This window comes from Phyllostomus discolor, chromosome 10, assembly GCF_004126475.2.
Source record: "Phyllostomus discolor isolate MPI-MPIP mPhyDis1 chromosome 10, mPhyDis1.pri.v3, whole genome shotgun sequence".
In the NCBI taxonomy this organism is placed as follows: domain Eukaryota; kingdom Metazoa; phylum Chordata; class Mammalia; order Chiroptera; family Phyllostomidae; genus Phyllostomus; species Phyllostomus discolor.
This window is the reverse complement of record NC_040912.2, coordinates 50,434,598-50,450,414: the sequence shown is the minus strand read 5'-3', so window position 1 is coordinate 50,450,414 and position 15,817 is coordinate 50,434,598. Positions and strand designations below refer to the sequence as shown.

At 38.0% G+C, this 15,817-nt stretch overlaps 1 protein-coding gene across 17 annotated transcripts in view; it reads left to right on the top strand.

Moving 5' to 3' along the window:
* NRCAM (neuronal cell adhesion molecule) overlaps window positions 1-15,817 on the top strand; it is a 312,085-nt gene that overhangs the window by 243,991 nt on the left and 52,277 nt on the right. For 12 of the 17 annotated variants that reach the window (XM_028525406.2, XM_036010793.1, XM_036010803.1 and 9 more), the window contains 5 exons: window positions 1,231-1,401; window positions 1,917-1,973; window positions 3,787-3,898; window positions 6,775-6,959; window positions 8,386-8,517. In XM_028525406.2, the coding sequence (XP_028381207.1) occupies window positions 1,231-1,401; window positions 1,917-1,973; window positions 3,787-3,898; window positions 6,775-6,959; window positions 8,386-8,517 (657 nt within the window). The remainder of the gene's footprint in view (window positions 1-1,230; window positions 1,402-1,916; window positions 1,974-3,786; window positions 3,899-6,774; window positions 6,960-8,385; window positions 8,518-15,817) is intronic. The other 5 variants (XM_036010802.1, XM_036010801.1, XM_028525409.2 and 2 more) reach the window with 1 other exon arrangement.

Below are 15,817 nucleotides of genomic sequence, written 5' to 3'. Positions count from 1 at the left end.
AAACTAAGGTACCGAGACATGAAGTCATCCATTAGGCAGCTTAACATGTGTCCACCTGTTCCTGTTCTTGAGGAAATTATTTTGTTGCCCTGCCTCTCCACCCTCCAAAACCTCCTCTGCAAAGAGGTTAGCATGTTAAGGTGGTACATGGTTCTGCTGGGAGATGAGGAATCAGAGCTTTGGATGTGAGAGGCCTATGAGACATCCATGGGGAGATGCCCAGCAGAAGTCAGAGCTACAGGAATCAGAAGATTCTGGGCTCTAGCCAGCAGTATTTGTATGTGGACCCAGGGGTTGGATGAGAGAACAGAGGGAGGGAAGGCAGGCGGTGAAGAGCAAAGCCTGGGGGACTGAGATGAGGAGCCCCCCAGGGAGTGAGAAACCAGCAAAGCAGATGAGAAGGAGTGCTGCTGATGTAAGAAGACAGAGAGTGGTGTCTGCAGAATAAGGTGAAGAAAGAGTTACATTTTAGTGCTGCAACAGTAGACATAGCAGCTGACAGTCAGTCCTCCTAGAATTTAAATTCCAGCATGGGGAGACAGGCCATAAGCCATATATATGACAAATAAAATATTTTATATGTTAAAAGGTGATAAGCAACTCAGAAAAGAAAAAGTAGAGAAGGTGAAGGAGGCTGGGTAGTCTGCAGCATTAAATAGTGTCATCAATGCACCCTGTTGTTAATTGCCCTTTTGCTGCCTGATTCTTCAGTTAGACAAGTTCAGATAGGGTAGGGACCCTAGTGTGGCCAACACCTTGCACAGGGCCTGGCTCACAATTAGGTGTCCCCACAGTATTTGATGTCTGACCCAAGTTGAAGATGCAACACAAGGTAACATCTTTACAAGCTTCCTTAATGCATTTTCCAAAGCATGTGTGCATATGTGTTTAATAATTAGGAACTACTTAAATATTAGGAAAAGCCATGCAAACTCTTTTTGCCAAACTTTTTTTTTTGGTTTACACTTGCTTCATAAAACACCACTGTACAACTTTAATCTCACCTCTGCTCTACTCCAGAGAAATTAGAGTCAAAAGGTACAATTGGAGTTTTAATGTGTTATTTTGTTGTTATTGCTTATAGTTATATGCTTTTATTTGAAGAACTTTATAGAGAAAAATATTCAAGTGAAATTCATAGAACTATTAGTAGATACATTTATTTTGCTAATTTGGGAATTGGTCACTTTATGATAGAATGACCTATATTATCTTTGTGCCTTTCTCCAGCCTTTCAAAGACTTCCACAAAGTGAGAGGGTTTCCCAGGGTCTGAATGGAGACCTTTATTTTTCCAATGTTCTCCCAGAGGATACTCGTGAAGACTATATCTGTTATGCCAGATTTAACCACACTCAAACCATACAGCAGAAGCAACCTATTTCTGTGAAGGTGGTGTCAGGTAAGAGTTTGACTTCCTGAATCTGTCTTTCAATGATGTGTACAAATATGTGCAAAATAATAACTATTAGATACTACTAACTGAAGAAAACAGAAGATCCATTGATCAGGAAACTACCTCTGCATAGTGACTAAAGTGTTGGCATGTGTGCTGTAAAGGGCATGCATGCATACCCTAAATACTATGTTTTACATGCTCTGCTGTTATTTACATATCTGTTTTCCTGATAACTTTCTGAACCTACTGGAGTTCTGCACATTTGTATGTGCTTTATGCCCCATGATGCCTTTAACTGGCAGTCCCACAGCTTCAGTTGTATGTTCACATAATACTGGTTGGGGGTAACTGAGTAAATTAACAAGCTTGTCATGTACAATATAAAGCACTCTTTTCGGTTGGTGAGGATGATACTTGGTCAGCATAGCTGTATATGTTTGCTTTTGTTGCCCAGTACTTTTTTATACAATACCTTCTCCCCTACTTTTTACATCTTCATAATGTTCTGTTTATTTCAGTGGATGAATTGAATGACACTATAGCTGCTAATTTGAGTGACACTGAGGTTTATGGTGGTGAGTTATGGTGATTGTAACTGATATTCTCTCCTTCATTGTAGAATTTAGTTCACTAACTTCACCTCCATGGCTATTTAACCTTATTTCTTTATGAAATTCCTAGTTACATGTTTAATACCACTAGAATAAATGTATGTTTTTAATGAAATTTAGCTATAAGCTTGCATACATGCCACTAAAACATTTTCTATGTTGTATGTATAATAATGAAAATTATTATAGCTGTTTTCATATAAAGAACCTTTTCATGTGATTTGGAAAGTTTTTTTTCATGTATGTTCAGAATTATATTTTTCATTTTTTGTCTTATTCATAAATTTTCCTCATGAGCCAAATAAGAATTGGGAGGGTACTTGAATACTAACCATTCAAAATCTTAGTAACCTTTAGCCATTAGTAACCATTAAGTGGATTTTGATAGTAAGTCATCATATTTCGCATCTGTTTTCACATGACATTATCAATATCATAAAATTAGCAATAGTATTTCTCTTAGTTTTGTTTAAAACCCAGTCACTATCTTCAGTGGAAGTACTATCTCTAAAAATAAAATGTTTGACTTCATTCTTTCAAAAAGAAAAGAATTTGATTTCTTTAAGGGGAATGTGGGTGGTCTCAGATACAGAGTGGATCAATGAAAATTATGGTTTCTGGATATGGGGTCCTGTTAATTATCTATAAGGCAGAATTTCTGCTGTATTAATTTTTTACCTTCGAGATGTGAAGTAAAAAACATTAAGATTCTATCAATGACCAGAGTTCGCATACCACAACTCCTGTCTTATTTTATTTTAATATACTTCTGAAAGATACCGGCCTCAAAACCATTCCCAAAGTTATTTCCTAAAGATTTCCTCTGCTATCTCTAAAATCTTAGAAAAACTCTAATTTCTCTCAAGTATTACCTTCTTTATATTCAATTTTTTCTTCTGAGAAATAAGAATAATTCATATATTGCATTTTATCCAGTTTTTGTGAGCATCAAATAGTTAATACATTAAAGTTTTGAAAATTGTGAAGGGCTGTAGAATCTGAATATGGGGATTTCTACTTTAAGTTTTTCTGAGAGTTCGTCAGAATGTAAAGCCACACTTAGGCAACAGCTCCGTGAGAAAGAAGGTGGCCTGCCTAAATCTCCCTGAGAGCTCTTACTGGAGCCCTCCTTATGTTTTCATTGAGGAAACCAATTTCAATTTCTTCAAAATTTGGCACTTTATGGCAAAATTTGCCAGACCTCTATCAGAAACTTTCTAGTTTTGTTTTATTTTCCATAAACCTTGCAGTTTGGGGAGTTTGATATGTTAAACATCTACCACAGATTTATCTCCATGACTAATCTATGGAAATGAGTGCAATGTAGCCCCTGGTATAAACCAAAATAGCCTCTCCATTGCCATGCTCTTCAGAAAAATATAACGTCTTCCAGACTGTAAATAGTCCATTTTCTCTTTGACCTGAGCACTAATTTTTAAGTGATGTATATTTTGAGAATGTTGTTTTTTCCTTTCTATGTCTACATTTTGAAATTTTACCTACCCACAAAAAATTCTTAAAAATATAACCCAAATTAAGAAAACATACAAAAAAAGAATAGTTCTTACTATTATTAGTGCTTATGCAACCCAAATGTCTCTATTCCTGGCTGAGAGAGCAAGAGCTATTTGTAAGGCAGAGAGTGTGCATGTGTAGTTTAACAAATTTTATAATATCAAATAGTTTTGAAAGGGGATTAGATTTTTTAGGCAGTGAACTGTGCTTCTAAAAATACATATTCATAACTTTTCACGTATATTGATTTTCTCATTTTCAGCTAAATTAAATAGAGAGAGGCCACCAACATTTTTAACTCCAGAAGGCAACACAAGTAACAAAGAGGAATTAAGAGGAAATGTTCTTTCACTAGAGTGCATTGCAGAAGGACTGTGAGTTAATACTTTCTGTCTTAAATGCTTTCATTTCTTATAAAAACATAATAGATTGGTAGAGAAGTATTAATATCAGAGGAAGAGTCATTGTTTTATACTAATTCCATCAAGCATCAAGAAAAATCTGATAATTATTTCCATTATAAGCCATACGAATCTTATATTATTAAAATATTTTAATGTAATAATTTCTCCGGAAATAAGTATCAGTAATCGTCTTTTGATTGTTATGGTTATAATTAGGGTATATTATTTTGCTACTGTGTGTAACTAACCACCTCAAAACTTAGTACCTTAAAAACAATAGCTATGTATCATCGATCTTTTTTCTATAGGTCTTCAGGGTGGTTGTGCTAGAATGGGTTAGATCCAGCTGACACAGGTAGAGCCTGCTCTTGTGCCTGCTTGGTGGTTCAGCTATGGGTTCACAGTTCTGAGGGTCTGGCCGCTGAGCTCTTGGCTTTGAGTTTCTTGCATCCCTCTAGCAGTCCAGCCCAGGCTAATTCTCCTAATAACAGAGGCACACATGACCTCTTAGGGCCTAGCCTTGGAACTGGCACACTGTTCCTTCCTGTACGTCCTAATGGCAAGTCACAAGCCCAGAGTCTTTGCAAATGTCTCGTCTGTGCACACCTCAAAGCTGATGCCACCCCTAGAACCCATGTACCTTTGACAGGAGTTGTGGGAAGGCCTCACTCAGATACAACACCCACTGTTACATTAGGTACACATTAGAAGCAAGATTCTACCTAGTCCCCTGTTATGCCTGGCACAGAGCAAATGCTATTGATACACGCATATATGCTGAAAACATTGAATAGACTTTCAGAAATATATTGTGATCACATGTGATCTGTGCTGTCCTTGACCTGCTAACTCAGCAGTCTCACATTCATTCCTAGAATCAGCCTTCAGGTACAGCTTTACTGCCAGAGACACAGGGAGGCCTCTTCTGGCCATGTCAGGAACTCACACTCTCAAGTAACTCAGAACCAACAAAGTATTAAAGTATATTTATCTTGCCCTAGAATTAAAAAACAGAAGATAAAACCCTTGCAATTTTCATAATTGTTGTGTTAAAAAGTTTTAATCCACCAACCTTCGACCCTTTGGGAGTAGAGGTACTCATTCTCACAATTTAGTGATCCCCCTTCCCACAAATGACATACTAAAAAAAACCCATAAAAACTTGGAAATTGCATTGAACTTCTAAAAATTTTTTAAAAGCTTGGAATATTATAAAACTAAGATTGGAACTGTGTCACTTACAAATCGATAAGCATAAGACTCATGGAATCAAAATATTTCTAATTCCTAACACCAGCTCAGCAGAGTAGCAGGCCTCCAGAACAGTGTATGACTTAGTGAAGCCATGATCTCATGCTTCTACCTGCACCACCCTCTCAACCTCCAGACTGTGTGAGATGCAGATAAATCTGACTATAAGGAAACATCATAATATGCTGTCAGATTCCACATGTATAGTATCTTCAACTTTTCAAAATTATTTCACATTTTCTACCCCTTGTTATAGTCACAGCATGTCTTATTTTAGAAGCCATTTCATAAACTATGCATGTTCAATTATTTTTATTCAACCAAATAAACCAAAATCAATTCTAAAAATCAATTAATCCCACTTGCATTTCTAATGACAAATATTGTGATCTTCTTGAGGACCTGGATCATTCTTTTTTCATCTTTATCTTCCCAACACACAACTCAGTGCTTGGCCTATAGTTCAGTGCTCAGTAAATGTTGTGTCAAATGGACTTTTATTTTACCCTCATGAAAACCTTCTGAAGCCACTTGATGTTACCCCCAGTAAGACAGCTAAGGAAACTGAAGCCCAAAGGTCAGGGATCCAAGGTCAGAGAGCAATTTAGGGATAGGGTTGGCACTTTGAAGTAGATACTTTAACTTCAAGCCTATGTTATGGCTTTTCTTCTCTCTATATATTTCATAATTTAATGAAAAACACCATAAGAAATGGTGTGAATAATACATGAGTTTATTCTTATCAATTGGTTTAATATTTTAAAATATAACTAATAATGAAATTAAGAAAGAGTGCTGTTTCTCTAATTACTTCATTTACACTACTAAATAGCTTGCTATTAAATAACAAGCTTTTTTCCATTTGATATGGAAACATGTGGAAAAGTTCCTGGACACAATATGTGTTTCATCTCTTTCTCTGTGCGTCTTTAACTCCAGCAGATTAAAAATTCTAGCCCGATATCATTAATTTTATGGTAATTCATTTTTTTAGATTTTTAATTAATTATTTATTCATGTTTAGACAGAGGGGAAGGGAGGGAGAAAGAGAGGGAGAGAAACATCAATGTGTGGTTGCCTCTCGAGTGCCCCGTAGTGGGGTCCTGTCCCTGCAACCCTGACATGTGCCCTGACTGGAAACCGAACCACTGACCCCTTGCTTCCTAGGCCAGCACTCCCTCCACTGAGCCACACCAGCCAGGGCAATTTCATGGTAATTCTTTTGGCTGACATAGTATCTCCATGTAAGATTTTCCAAGTGTGCCTCATTGATCAGAACTTTGAAGTAAACATTTAGGACCCTTCAGTAAAGTAACTCATGCTGGCATTCTCACTGTATCACTGAACTCAAAGTTCATGTGATGCACCATAAAGTAGTACAGTTCTGCTTATGTGAAAATGGTAGTTTATAGCTTTAAATATAAGGTTTTGAGCATTATTTATAAAAGTGTGATGGTAATGTACCTATACACTTCTCATTAGCTTTATGAGTATATAAAGAATTTGTGACAAACTTGCATGAAAATTCATCCTCAAAAGTAGGTAGGTCAACTTCTTTCTTTGTATCATCATCATTTATTTCTTTATCTTCTCAGGCCTACGCCACTTATTTACTGGATGAAAGAAGAAGGAACACTACCCTTCAACCGGACATATTATAAGAACTTTCAGAAAACGCTACAGATCCTTCAGGTTTCAGAAGCAGACTCCGGAAATTACCAATGTATAGCAAAAAATGCATTAGGATCTATTCATCATACCATTTCTGTCACAGTGAAAGGTATATATCATTGTTTAAAATGCATTGCTCTTGTATTCGTGAGAGGCCCTTAATCTTCAATTAGCATGCCTTTCATTATATTCATCAATACTAATAAATGTGAATTTATATCAAATTTATGGTACCTCGAATCTCTTCTCATTGCTATTTATGGTGTAGTGTATCTAAATCAGATTAATAATTATCTCCCCCACATGTTCTTTACAAAAGAATTCCAATTAATAAATGTAGAAAGAGGGAAGGAAATGGAAAATCACCATTACAATCCCGCAGTTATCACTGCTGCAGGCGAGAGCCAGTGATGAATGCTAAAATTAGTGGATGAAACCTTAAGGGGAAACAGGATATTTGCATAGCCTCAAAGTATCTCCACCCCCACCCCTGTGGCTAAAAAAAAATTTAATTACTGAGGCAGTTTTAACATGTCTGCTTATTCTTTAAGATTTCTCCCCTATGGAGATCAATTAATTTCCCTGTCCTTGAATGTGGGCTGAACTTATTGACTCACTAGCAAATAGAGTATGGAAAGCAGGAAAATAATCACATTACAGTGGGGAAACCTGTCAAACATCACCTTAACCAAGTGATTGAGATTAACACAACCAGTTATAAGTCATGTTGATACCCTGTACTCCCTGATATGATGTAATCAGAAGGGTCCATCACCCAAAACCTCAGTCTAATCATAAGAAAACAAGCCCAAGTTGAAAGACATTCTACAAAATAACTAATCGGTGCTCTTTTATATTCTAAAAGTCATGAAAGACACAAAAGACCAAGAAACTTTCAAATTGGAGAAAGCTAAGTAAGGAGACATGACAAGTAAATGCAATGTGGTACCCAGGACAGGGATTTGGGACAGAAACAAGGCAGTGGAAAAGCAGAGGACATTCTAATAAAGTGTGTAGTTTAGTGGTGTTGTACTGATGTTAATTTTTTGTTTGGATAACTGTATTATGGTTATTTAAATGTTAACATTAGAGAAGGCTGGATAAAGGGCTTGTGGGAACATATATTAACTTTGCAACTTTTCAAAGTTTTAAAAATCGCTTCCTAATTTTATAATTACCTATATACTGTGGGGCTCAGAATTTAAATTCACATTTTACCTCTATCTATGCCTGTAAATTGCTTACCCTTAGATAAATCTTTCCCCTGTTTAATGTACAATTGATTAATGTAAAGCACATGATGATAATTGTATCAAAAATGTCTAAAAATAATACATAGATGTCAGTGAATCTTTTTACATATTCTCTTGAAAATCTGAAGTATGTTTGAAGCACCACTTATAAATCTATTCACTCTAAAAATAAAACTAACATATTTTGAAAAATAGTTTTTATTAAAATAGTTTAATGTACTAAATTTACTAGAATACTTATTTGATTCAAATTTTTGTTTTTTTTTTCTTTCCTCTATAAAGCGGCTCCATACTGGATCACGGCACCTCAAAACCTTGTGCTGTCCCCAGGAGAGAACGGGGCCCTAATCTGCAGAGCTAACGGCAACCCCAAACCCAGAATTAGTTGGTTATCAAATGGAGTCCCAATAGAAAGTAAGTTTCCTTAACTGGCTCCAGTTGTGGTGTCTTTTCAGAGCATAGCTACATCTCAACAGGGAAAAAATCGTGGCAAAAATAATTTGGCTTAAGGATGGAAACCATATATAAATTAAATAGTCACCAAATTACCTTTAGATTTTTATCTTACTACCTTTTGGCATTTATTATGACTGAACATTTTGTACTATAATGGTATGTGTTGATTGGGACTTGGGGACATTTCCTTTGTTTGTTTGTTTGTTTGTTTGTTTACATGCATCATATGAGGAATGGCAGGGTCAGAAATAAAAGTTACTGAGAAGTTCAGATTATCTTTATTGTTCGAAATTTGTAGAGGTTTGTGGAAACATCTAAGAATCAGAGGAGGTGGGTTAGGGTTAGAGCCAGTGGTACAAAAATAAGAAACACAGCTGTCTTAATTTAAGGAGTTTTTATTCCTAAATATAATCCAGATGTTCCCAAGTTCTCAAGGCTGCAGAGGTCACTGTCCCATTGAATACCTAGAGAACACATCCTCTCACCCCAGTCATGTCTTTTACAAGCTTCCCTGAGTCCTGGCTGCTGAGTCACTTCTCTTCTGCCACCTTCCCTGGACCCCTCCGGGCAGTTTTCTCAGCCAGCTTCTCCAGGCTGCCATTCTGCTGTCCAGAGCAGTCCCTCAAGTGTGGCCCCAGGCCCTTCCATTAATTTCCTAAATCACAGCAAAGACCAGTTTTATACAAAAGTGGTTAAAGGCTTGAGGATAGTAGAAGGGGGTTATAGCAAAAGAAAAGAAAACTAAAAACAAATATTAAACCTCTCTGCCACTGGATTCTGAAGCCATGGCCATGCGCAGAGAGCCCACTGAGTCTCCTCTTTCTCAACCTCACCCACCCGCTGCTACCCAAGGGAGAATGTTAGAGCTTTTCCCCTTCTTGAAGTGCAGACCTTCCCTTAAACCCAGAGGAAGAGAAAATCAGTTTCCTTTTAAAACCCAGCCTTAGGGTCACCCTTTCAGTCAATAGCATAATAATCTGCAAAGATACCCTTTACTCACAATAAAGACAACCTTTTAGGTTTATGATGTAGAGCAACTTGGACCCTCATTCCCTCAAGACAGAATCAAAAATTGGTTCTATATTTCCATAACCAAAGGTCCATTAAACTGGCTTATCTGAAACAGTCTTTACCCTAAGATGACTCTAAAAACTACTGGCATATTTGGAATGGCACAAGTCCCTTTTTCTCATCACCAAGTTCTTACATTTTTAAGTCTAGACTGAGTAAGAGCACCCCATTCCATGAGTATTTTTTAGGAGTTTGTTTTTGTCACACAGAAGTTATCAGATTTAGTCATAAGTCACATCATGATTTTTCAGTCAACAACAGAAGGCATATACAATATTGATATACCATTCAGCCTGAGTGTGTGGTAGGCTGTACCACCTAGGTTTGTATAAGTGCACTCCATGGTGTTCACACAATGATAAAATAGCCTAATGACTCATTTCTCAGGACGATCCTCGTCATTAAGCAGTATATGGCTATACTCTGAAACAGATAGCCTGTAAAAGGAAATATACCCCTGGGAGAAAACAGTTTCTAAAGCAGATTTTAACCCCAGCAAGTGGTGGTTTGGATGTTTCTACTAGCAATTTTAACCATGATCAGAATCAAGAACTGCAGAGTGGTTGTGCATTGGGAAGCTGTTACCACTCTCAGAGACATATGAATGAAAACAGAAAAAATGTGAAAGAAAGCCCAGAACTAAAACAAGTTTTGTGGTACATTTTCTGCTTTTCTTAGGAATGCACGGCAATAAAGGATGGAGCATGCTCAACACTTGGACACCATATTTTACAGCTCAGAGGCCTGTGCCCATTTATGGAAGGTTAAATGGGCACTGAGATATGGCTTCAACAGAACTCAGTGGGCAGGGCCATCCTCCTAGCCACACAGCAGGAAAACCAGGGAGCCAGGGAATGTTGAAAAGATAAATCCTTGAGCTTGGCAGCCAGAATGCAATCATGAGCAAGGAAAATTGAGACAGAAATGGGTTAGTAACACAAGAAGAAGGGGAGATTAAATAATGAAGCTGATCTTTCCTCCTTATTCCCTTGGCTTATTGCCCTTCCAGCCCCAGCATAGGTGTTATATTAAGAGCTTTATAGACACGCCTCTTTAAATGAAATGTTTTTGGGGAGGGTCAACTGTGAAAGGCCTGCTTTGGGCAGGCATGGGGAGGGGGGTTGGCACAGGACAGTAGTCTCAGGAGATAAGGAAGGCCCTTCTACTATAATCCCAAATCATCTGATTAGGTCCAAATTGAAAAAAGAACAAAAATCCCTCAAGTCATGTTCCATATTAGTTAATTTCTTCCATTTCAAAAGTATTTAAGTCCCCACTGGAAAGAAAGCAGGAGATTGAACAAAGATAGGATCAGAATTCCAGAGGTACCAAAGGTCCTTCAACCTCTGACGTGCCTCAGAGCAGTCCCTCTGGTGCACACGCAAGGGGAAAAACACTATGCAGTGTGGCAGCAGACAAGAGCCCTCCCGTGGCCCGCCAGGCTGCCCCATGGTGCTGGGAGAAAGTGCTATATGTTTACACCACAGTGATGTGAAGCATCCATGAAAGATTTCTTTCTCCACATTTGGTGGCCAAATTAAATGTGTGTGGATTGCTATTTCTGAATCTCATAACTAAGAGGTAAATTGCTGAGATACCTGTTAAGAACCCTTATAGCTCTCTGCACAATGATACTACAGGGACACCTCTGTTACTCTCTCCACCCTGAGCAGCTGGTCTACCTACAGCTTCTGCTGAGTGGCCTTTTGGCTAGACACTAAGTCATAAACAGCTAAGTTCAAAGTCACCCCGGCATGCCCCCATCTTGTGTTATCCTACCCTGATCCAACATAAGGAGTAAATGAGGAAGAAAAATGTCAAGAATTTCATGTAAGTTCAAGGAGCTTTGTGCCTCTCCACCCTGCTTGATGGTACCCCTATGAATTTAGAGGACCCTAAACAGAATTGCCTTTGAGGTCTGGAAACAGGGGACTGGGGCTTGTTTCTCATCTGCAGTTTGCTGCATCCAGCAATGACAGGTCCAGGGGGAAGGGTGGCAGAGAAGCAGGGGTAGGCAGAGCAAAGTCTGTAGCAGTATAGAGTGGCACAGAATTGTCACTTATTCCTAACCTTCAGGGGGGCCTAGACTGGGCTGCAGAAGTTAGCTGGGAACACAAGCTGACTTGCTGACAACACATTTCACCAAAGAGCCTGCTGACACCTTGGGTAGAGCAGCTGCTGAGAATGAGGGGCAGGGAACAGCTGTGCCTCTGCAGCATTATCATACAGGGAGCTGTGTAGCATCCCCCCCCCCCGAGGTGCCACACAACAGAGACACTGTCAGGGGACCATACTCCCAGAGATGCAGCCTCCCAACACCTGACTTGCAGGAAGTCACCTAAGGACAGTGACACTCCTGCAACCTCTGCAGGCCCTAGCTGCAAGTGCACATAAATACTATAAAAGGAGAAGCAGGATCAGGGAGAGAGAGGGATTTTTTAGCAAAATGGTGTTAGTGATTTGTGACTGTGTATTCCAGACTTGGAGCCTGTTTTACAACACTGGGAGAATGAACTCAACAACTGAGCTCTAATCTCAATGTCTTCCAAAGCTCTGTCCCCGCAGAACTCACCAGGTTACTTTAAACTTTTCTTGGAGCAAAAAATAATCTATGAAATATGTAATTTGTCCAAGTCTACCAAAAATATTTTTTAAACAACCTATAGAAGTCGAGAAAAAGAACATGGATGCAGTGAGCTGGTGCTGAAAGAGAACTTTGATTTTACCACATGACTGGCAGTGTCTGGGATAGTGTGGAAGTAGAACCCAGGACCAGAAAGAAAATGTCCAAGGCCATGGCCATGTGCACCATAGTTCCCATCCCTGTTGGAGGAGACAGCAGGAGAGCCTAATGCTTGTAGATCTGGAATCGTGTTCCATGTGAGTTGTAGGAGCATATATATAAGGGAACGCATATAAGATCACACCATTATTATGTTAAAAGGAATGAGAATCACAGAAGACTTTTTCCTAACACAATTATGTATATTGCTAGCATTGCAGTGAGAGACTGAAAACCAGAAACACATGATAAGCAGCCAGGGGAATGGAGGAATAAAGCAGGATATTCCCAAGATTCCACCAAGGCATCTCCCTTCTGTTTCTCAAAAGTAAAGGGCCAGTTTGCATCCCCATATAGTGGATGGAATAAGTAATTGAAGAGGAAAATTTATCTCTTCATCTAGATACTTGTTTGGGAATATTATTCCCAAATGTTCAGATTTCTGGAGACATTTATGAAACAGACTAACTCAGAAAAGCTGAGCAACTGATCTCATGTTAAACAAACTATGAAGTGCTCCAGTATTGAGTTTCTCATTTTCAAAATACATATTCTATCCAGTTAATCTAGTTCACAAAGTTCTTTTTAAAATATTAAATTATAAGTGTATTATAATTATGTGTATAAGTATAAAGTATATTATGTGTATGTGTATAAGTATTATGTGTATAAGTATAAAGTATATTATGTGTATGTGTATAAGTATAAGTATAAATTATAAGTGTATATCTATTATGTAATTTTATGAATAAAATTACATAATAGATATAAAATATTTTAAAATTGGTAGTACTCTATACATGTAAGATGGCACTAATTATTATTATTCTCATTCTCTGAATGTTGGAAGTGTTCAGAGTTTGGCTGGCCATGTCAGGACAGTAAGGATAAGGGAAAGTATTGTGGAAGGCTGTCACCCCAGTTCTGACCCTTACCCTCAGGGCTTTAAGTTACATGCAGTAATATGATGCTCTTAAATTTCTTTCTCCAATATGCATTTATAGCAAATGAAATTAATTATTTCCAGAATTATTATTCCTTTGGATAACTTAGATTTGGATTCTAGAGAGTTATTCCCACCCAGTAGCGAGCAGAGAGCCCAAAGGCTTCAAGTATCTCTATACTAGCAATTTCATTTTTTGTCCAAATACCAGCTGAGCCTCTGTATGTCATGGGGACAGTTCCTGGGTTTGTTTGCTTTTCATTAGTAAGTGCGTAAGGAAAAGGTGGCCCAAACCCCAGGGAGAGAGACCTGCTATTCACTACTCTTACTTAAAGGTTTATTTTATTCCCAAATACCTTGCCAAAAATATGCAAAGCCTGCTCCATTTAGTGAAAATAGGGCACATACAGTTGGATGCCTTTCAGGTAGAGATTAATATCAAAAAGTGCAACTGTGAGCTGCATAAAACCTTTCAAAGTAGTTTATGTTGTGACATGATCGATGAGAAGAATCCTTAATAGGGGAAGTTTGTCCTCCAGCTTTGTTTACTGGCTGGTCTTCCATGGTCATGGCGATGTAACTTTTTAAAATAACAATTGTGGTTAAGAAACATATAACATAAAATTTACCATCTTAACCATTTTAAGTGTACAGTTCAGTAGTGTTAATATATTCACCTTATTATAAATGAGATCTCCAGAACTTTTCCATCTTCCAAAACTGGAACTCTACACCATTAAACAACACAGGGTGCTATAACTCCTCAGAGGTCAACATACTTAAAGAATTAGAGGAGCTCTTCCCACTCAGTCTGCCACCCATCAAGACAGATTTAGCCAGAGCTCTTCCTGGGCCTCATCACTGCCTAAAGTGCCAATCACTCAGTCCCGGCCCTCCACTGCCTGGCACAAGCACAGAGGTGCAGTCCAAATGGACATGTGGGCATACTGGGAGTCCCCTGAGGAGTTCCAGCAGTGAGTGTCCAAGTGCTGGGTCTAAAAATGCTAAGAGTAACTGACAGAGAATGAGACTCAGAAATGCTGCTGTGTCCTAGCATGCTTTATTGAGGCAGTAGATGGGCATCACCGAGAGCGTGTGAGTCAAAAAGACCCTGAGGATGCTAGACTTGAGATCTGAACCAAGGAAGCTGGCTGTCCTGAGGCCTGCATTCTCTGGGTACCTGGCTACCTAGCTACAGCTGTAGTTCACTTCCTAGGTCAGTGTGACACTTCTGTCCTTTGCTGTAGTTTATTGGTGAAATCTATACCTATTCAAGGAATTAGAACTTATATTTGTCTTCTGGTTAGAATAACATGTTTCCTAAGGCAATTTTAAAAATACCACAGTCATAAACAGGAGCTATGAGTTAAGATGCTGACTCGAGTATCTTGGCATAACCAGACCATTTGGACCATCTAAGAGGATTCATAAATTAGCTATTGATTGTGATCAGAGTGTTGAACAACTACATACAAATCTGTATGGTAGTAAATTTGTGTGGTTTTAAGCCACTAGGTTTGTAGTAACTTATTATGGCAGCAGTAGAAAACTAATGAAGAAAGAATGAGCACAATACTTTGAATATGGGTAGTAAAACAAGGATTAATAACTATATTTTGGCTTATTTTTATTAGTGAGTTAATAAGTCACAGATGAACCAAATATTTGAGACTTTGAAGTAATGAAGGAGTTTAAATGCAGTGATAATCATGTCTTAGATGCACATACTTTTCCTGTCATTGAAGAGGAAAATAGTATGTAGAATGAAAGTAAAGTTCACCTTAAGCGTACAAAAGCAGTTTAAGAGAAAAGCTGCTGTTGTTTCATTTTTATTTTGATGAGCATGCTGAGGCAGATACCTATCATCCCTTTTAACGTACCTTCAAAGCAAGGCAAGCTCCCAGCCTAAGGTTTAGCATTTATAAAAAGGAATTTATCTCCAGGAGCACAGCACCTCCCAATTGTTGGGCATGCCTCAGGCATCATTCTCACATATTGTGTTTCCCAACCAGTTTCTTTCTGCTTCTGTAAGGATCAATCCTGGAGTTAGCATTTTTTAAATTACTTGAGAGATTTAGCTGAAAATACTACCTTCAAGGGAAAGTTTACACAATCTATTTCTATGTCAGCCTCAGGGATTTCCAAAGCAGGAAAATAAATATCTTCACATTTGATTATTAGTTCTATATTTATTTACTTATTTATTTAGTTATTTCAATAAGAGGCTTCTAAAATACAGATTTAGATTAGCTAGAGGGTTTCTATAGTTTTTTACTTGCTTTGCCATCTCCTCTTAATATATTATTAACTTGCCTCCTCATAAATGACCACAGTTTCTTTGTGAACAAGACAGTGTTTTCCTAAATTTGTATTGTTGCTTTCACCTAACTTGTGCTTTTCTGCCCCTGCATTTCTCAAAATAATATTCAGTCTTACAGAGTCAATCCACTTAAAGCTAAATG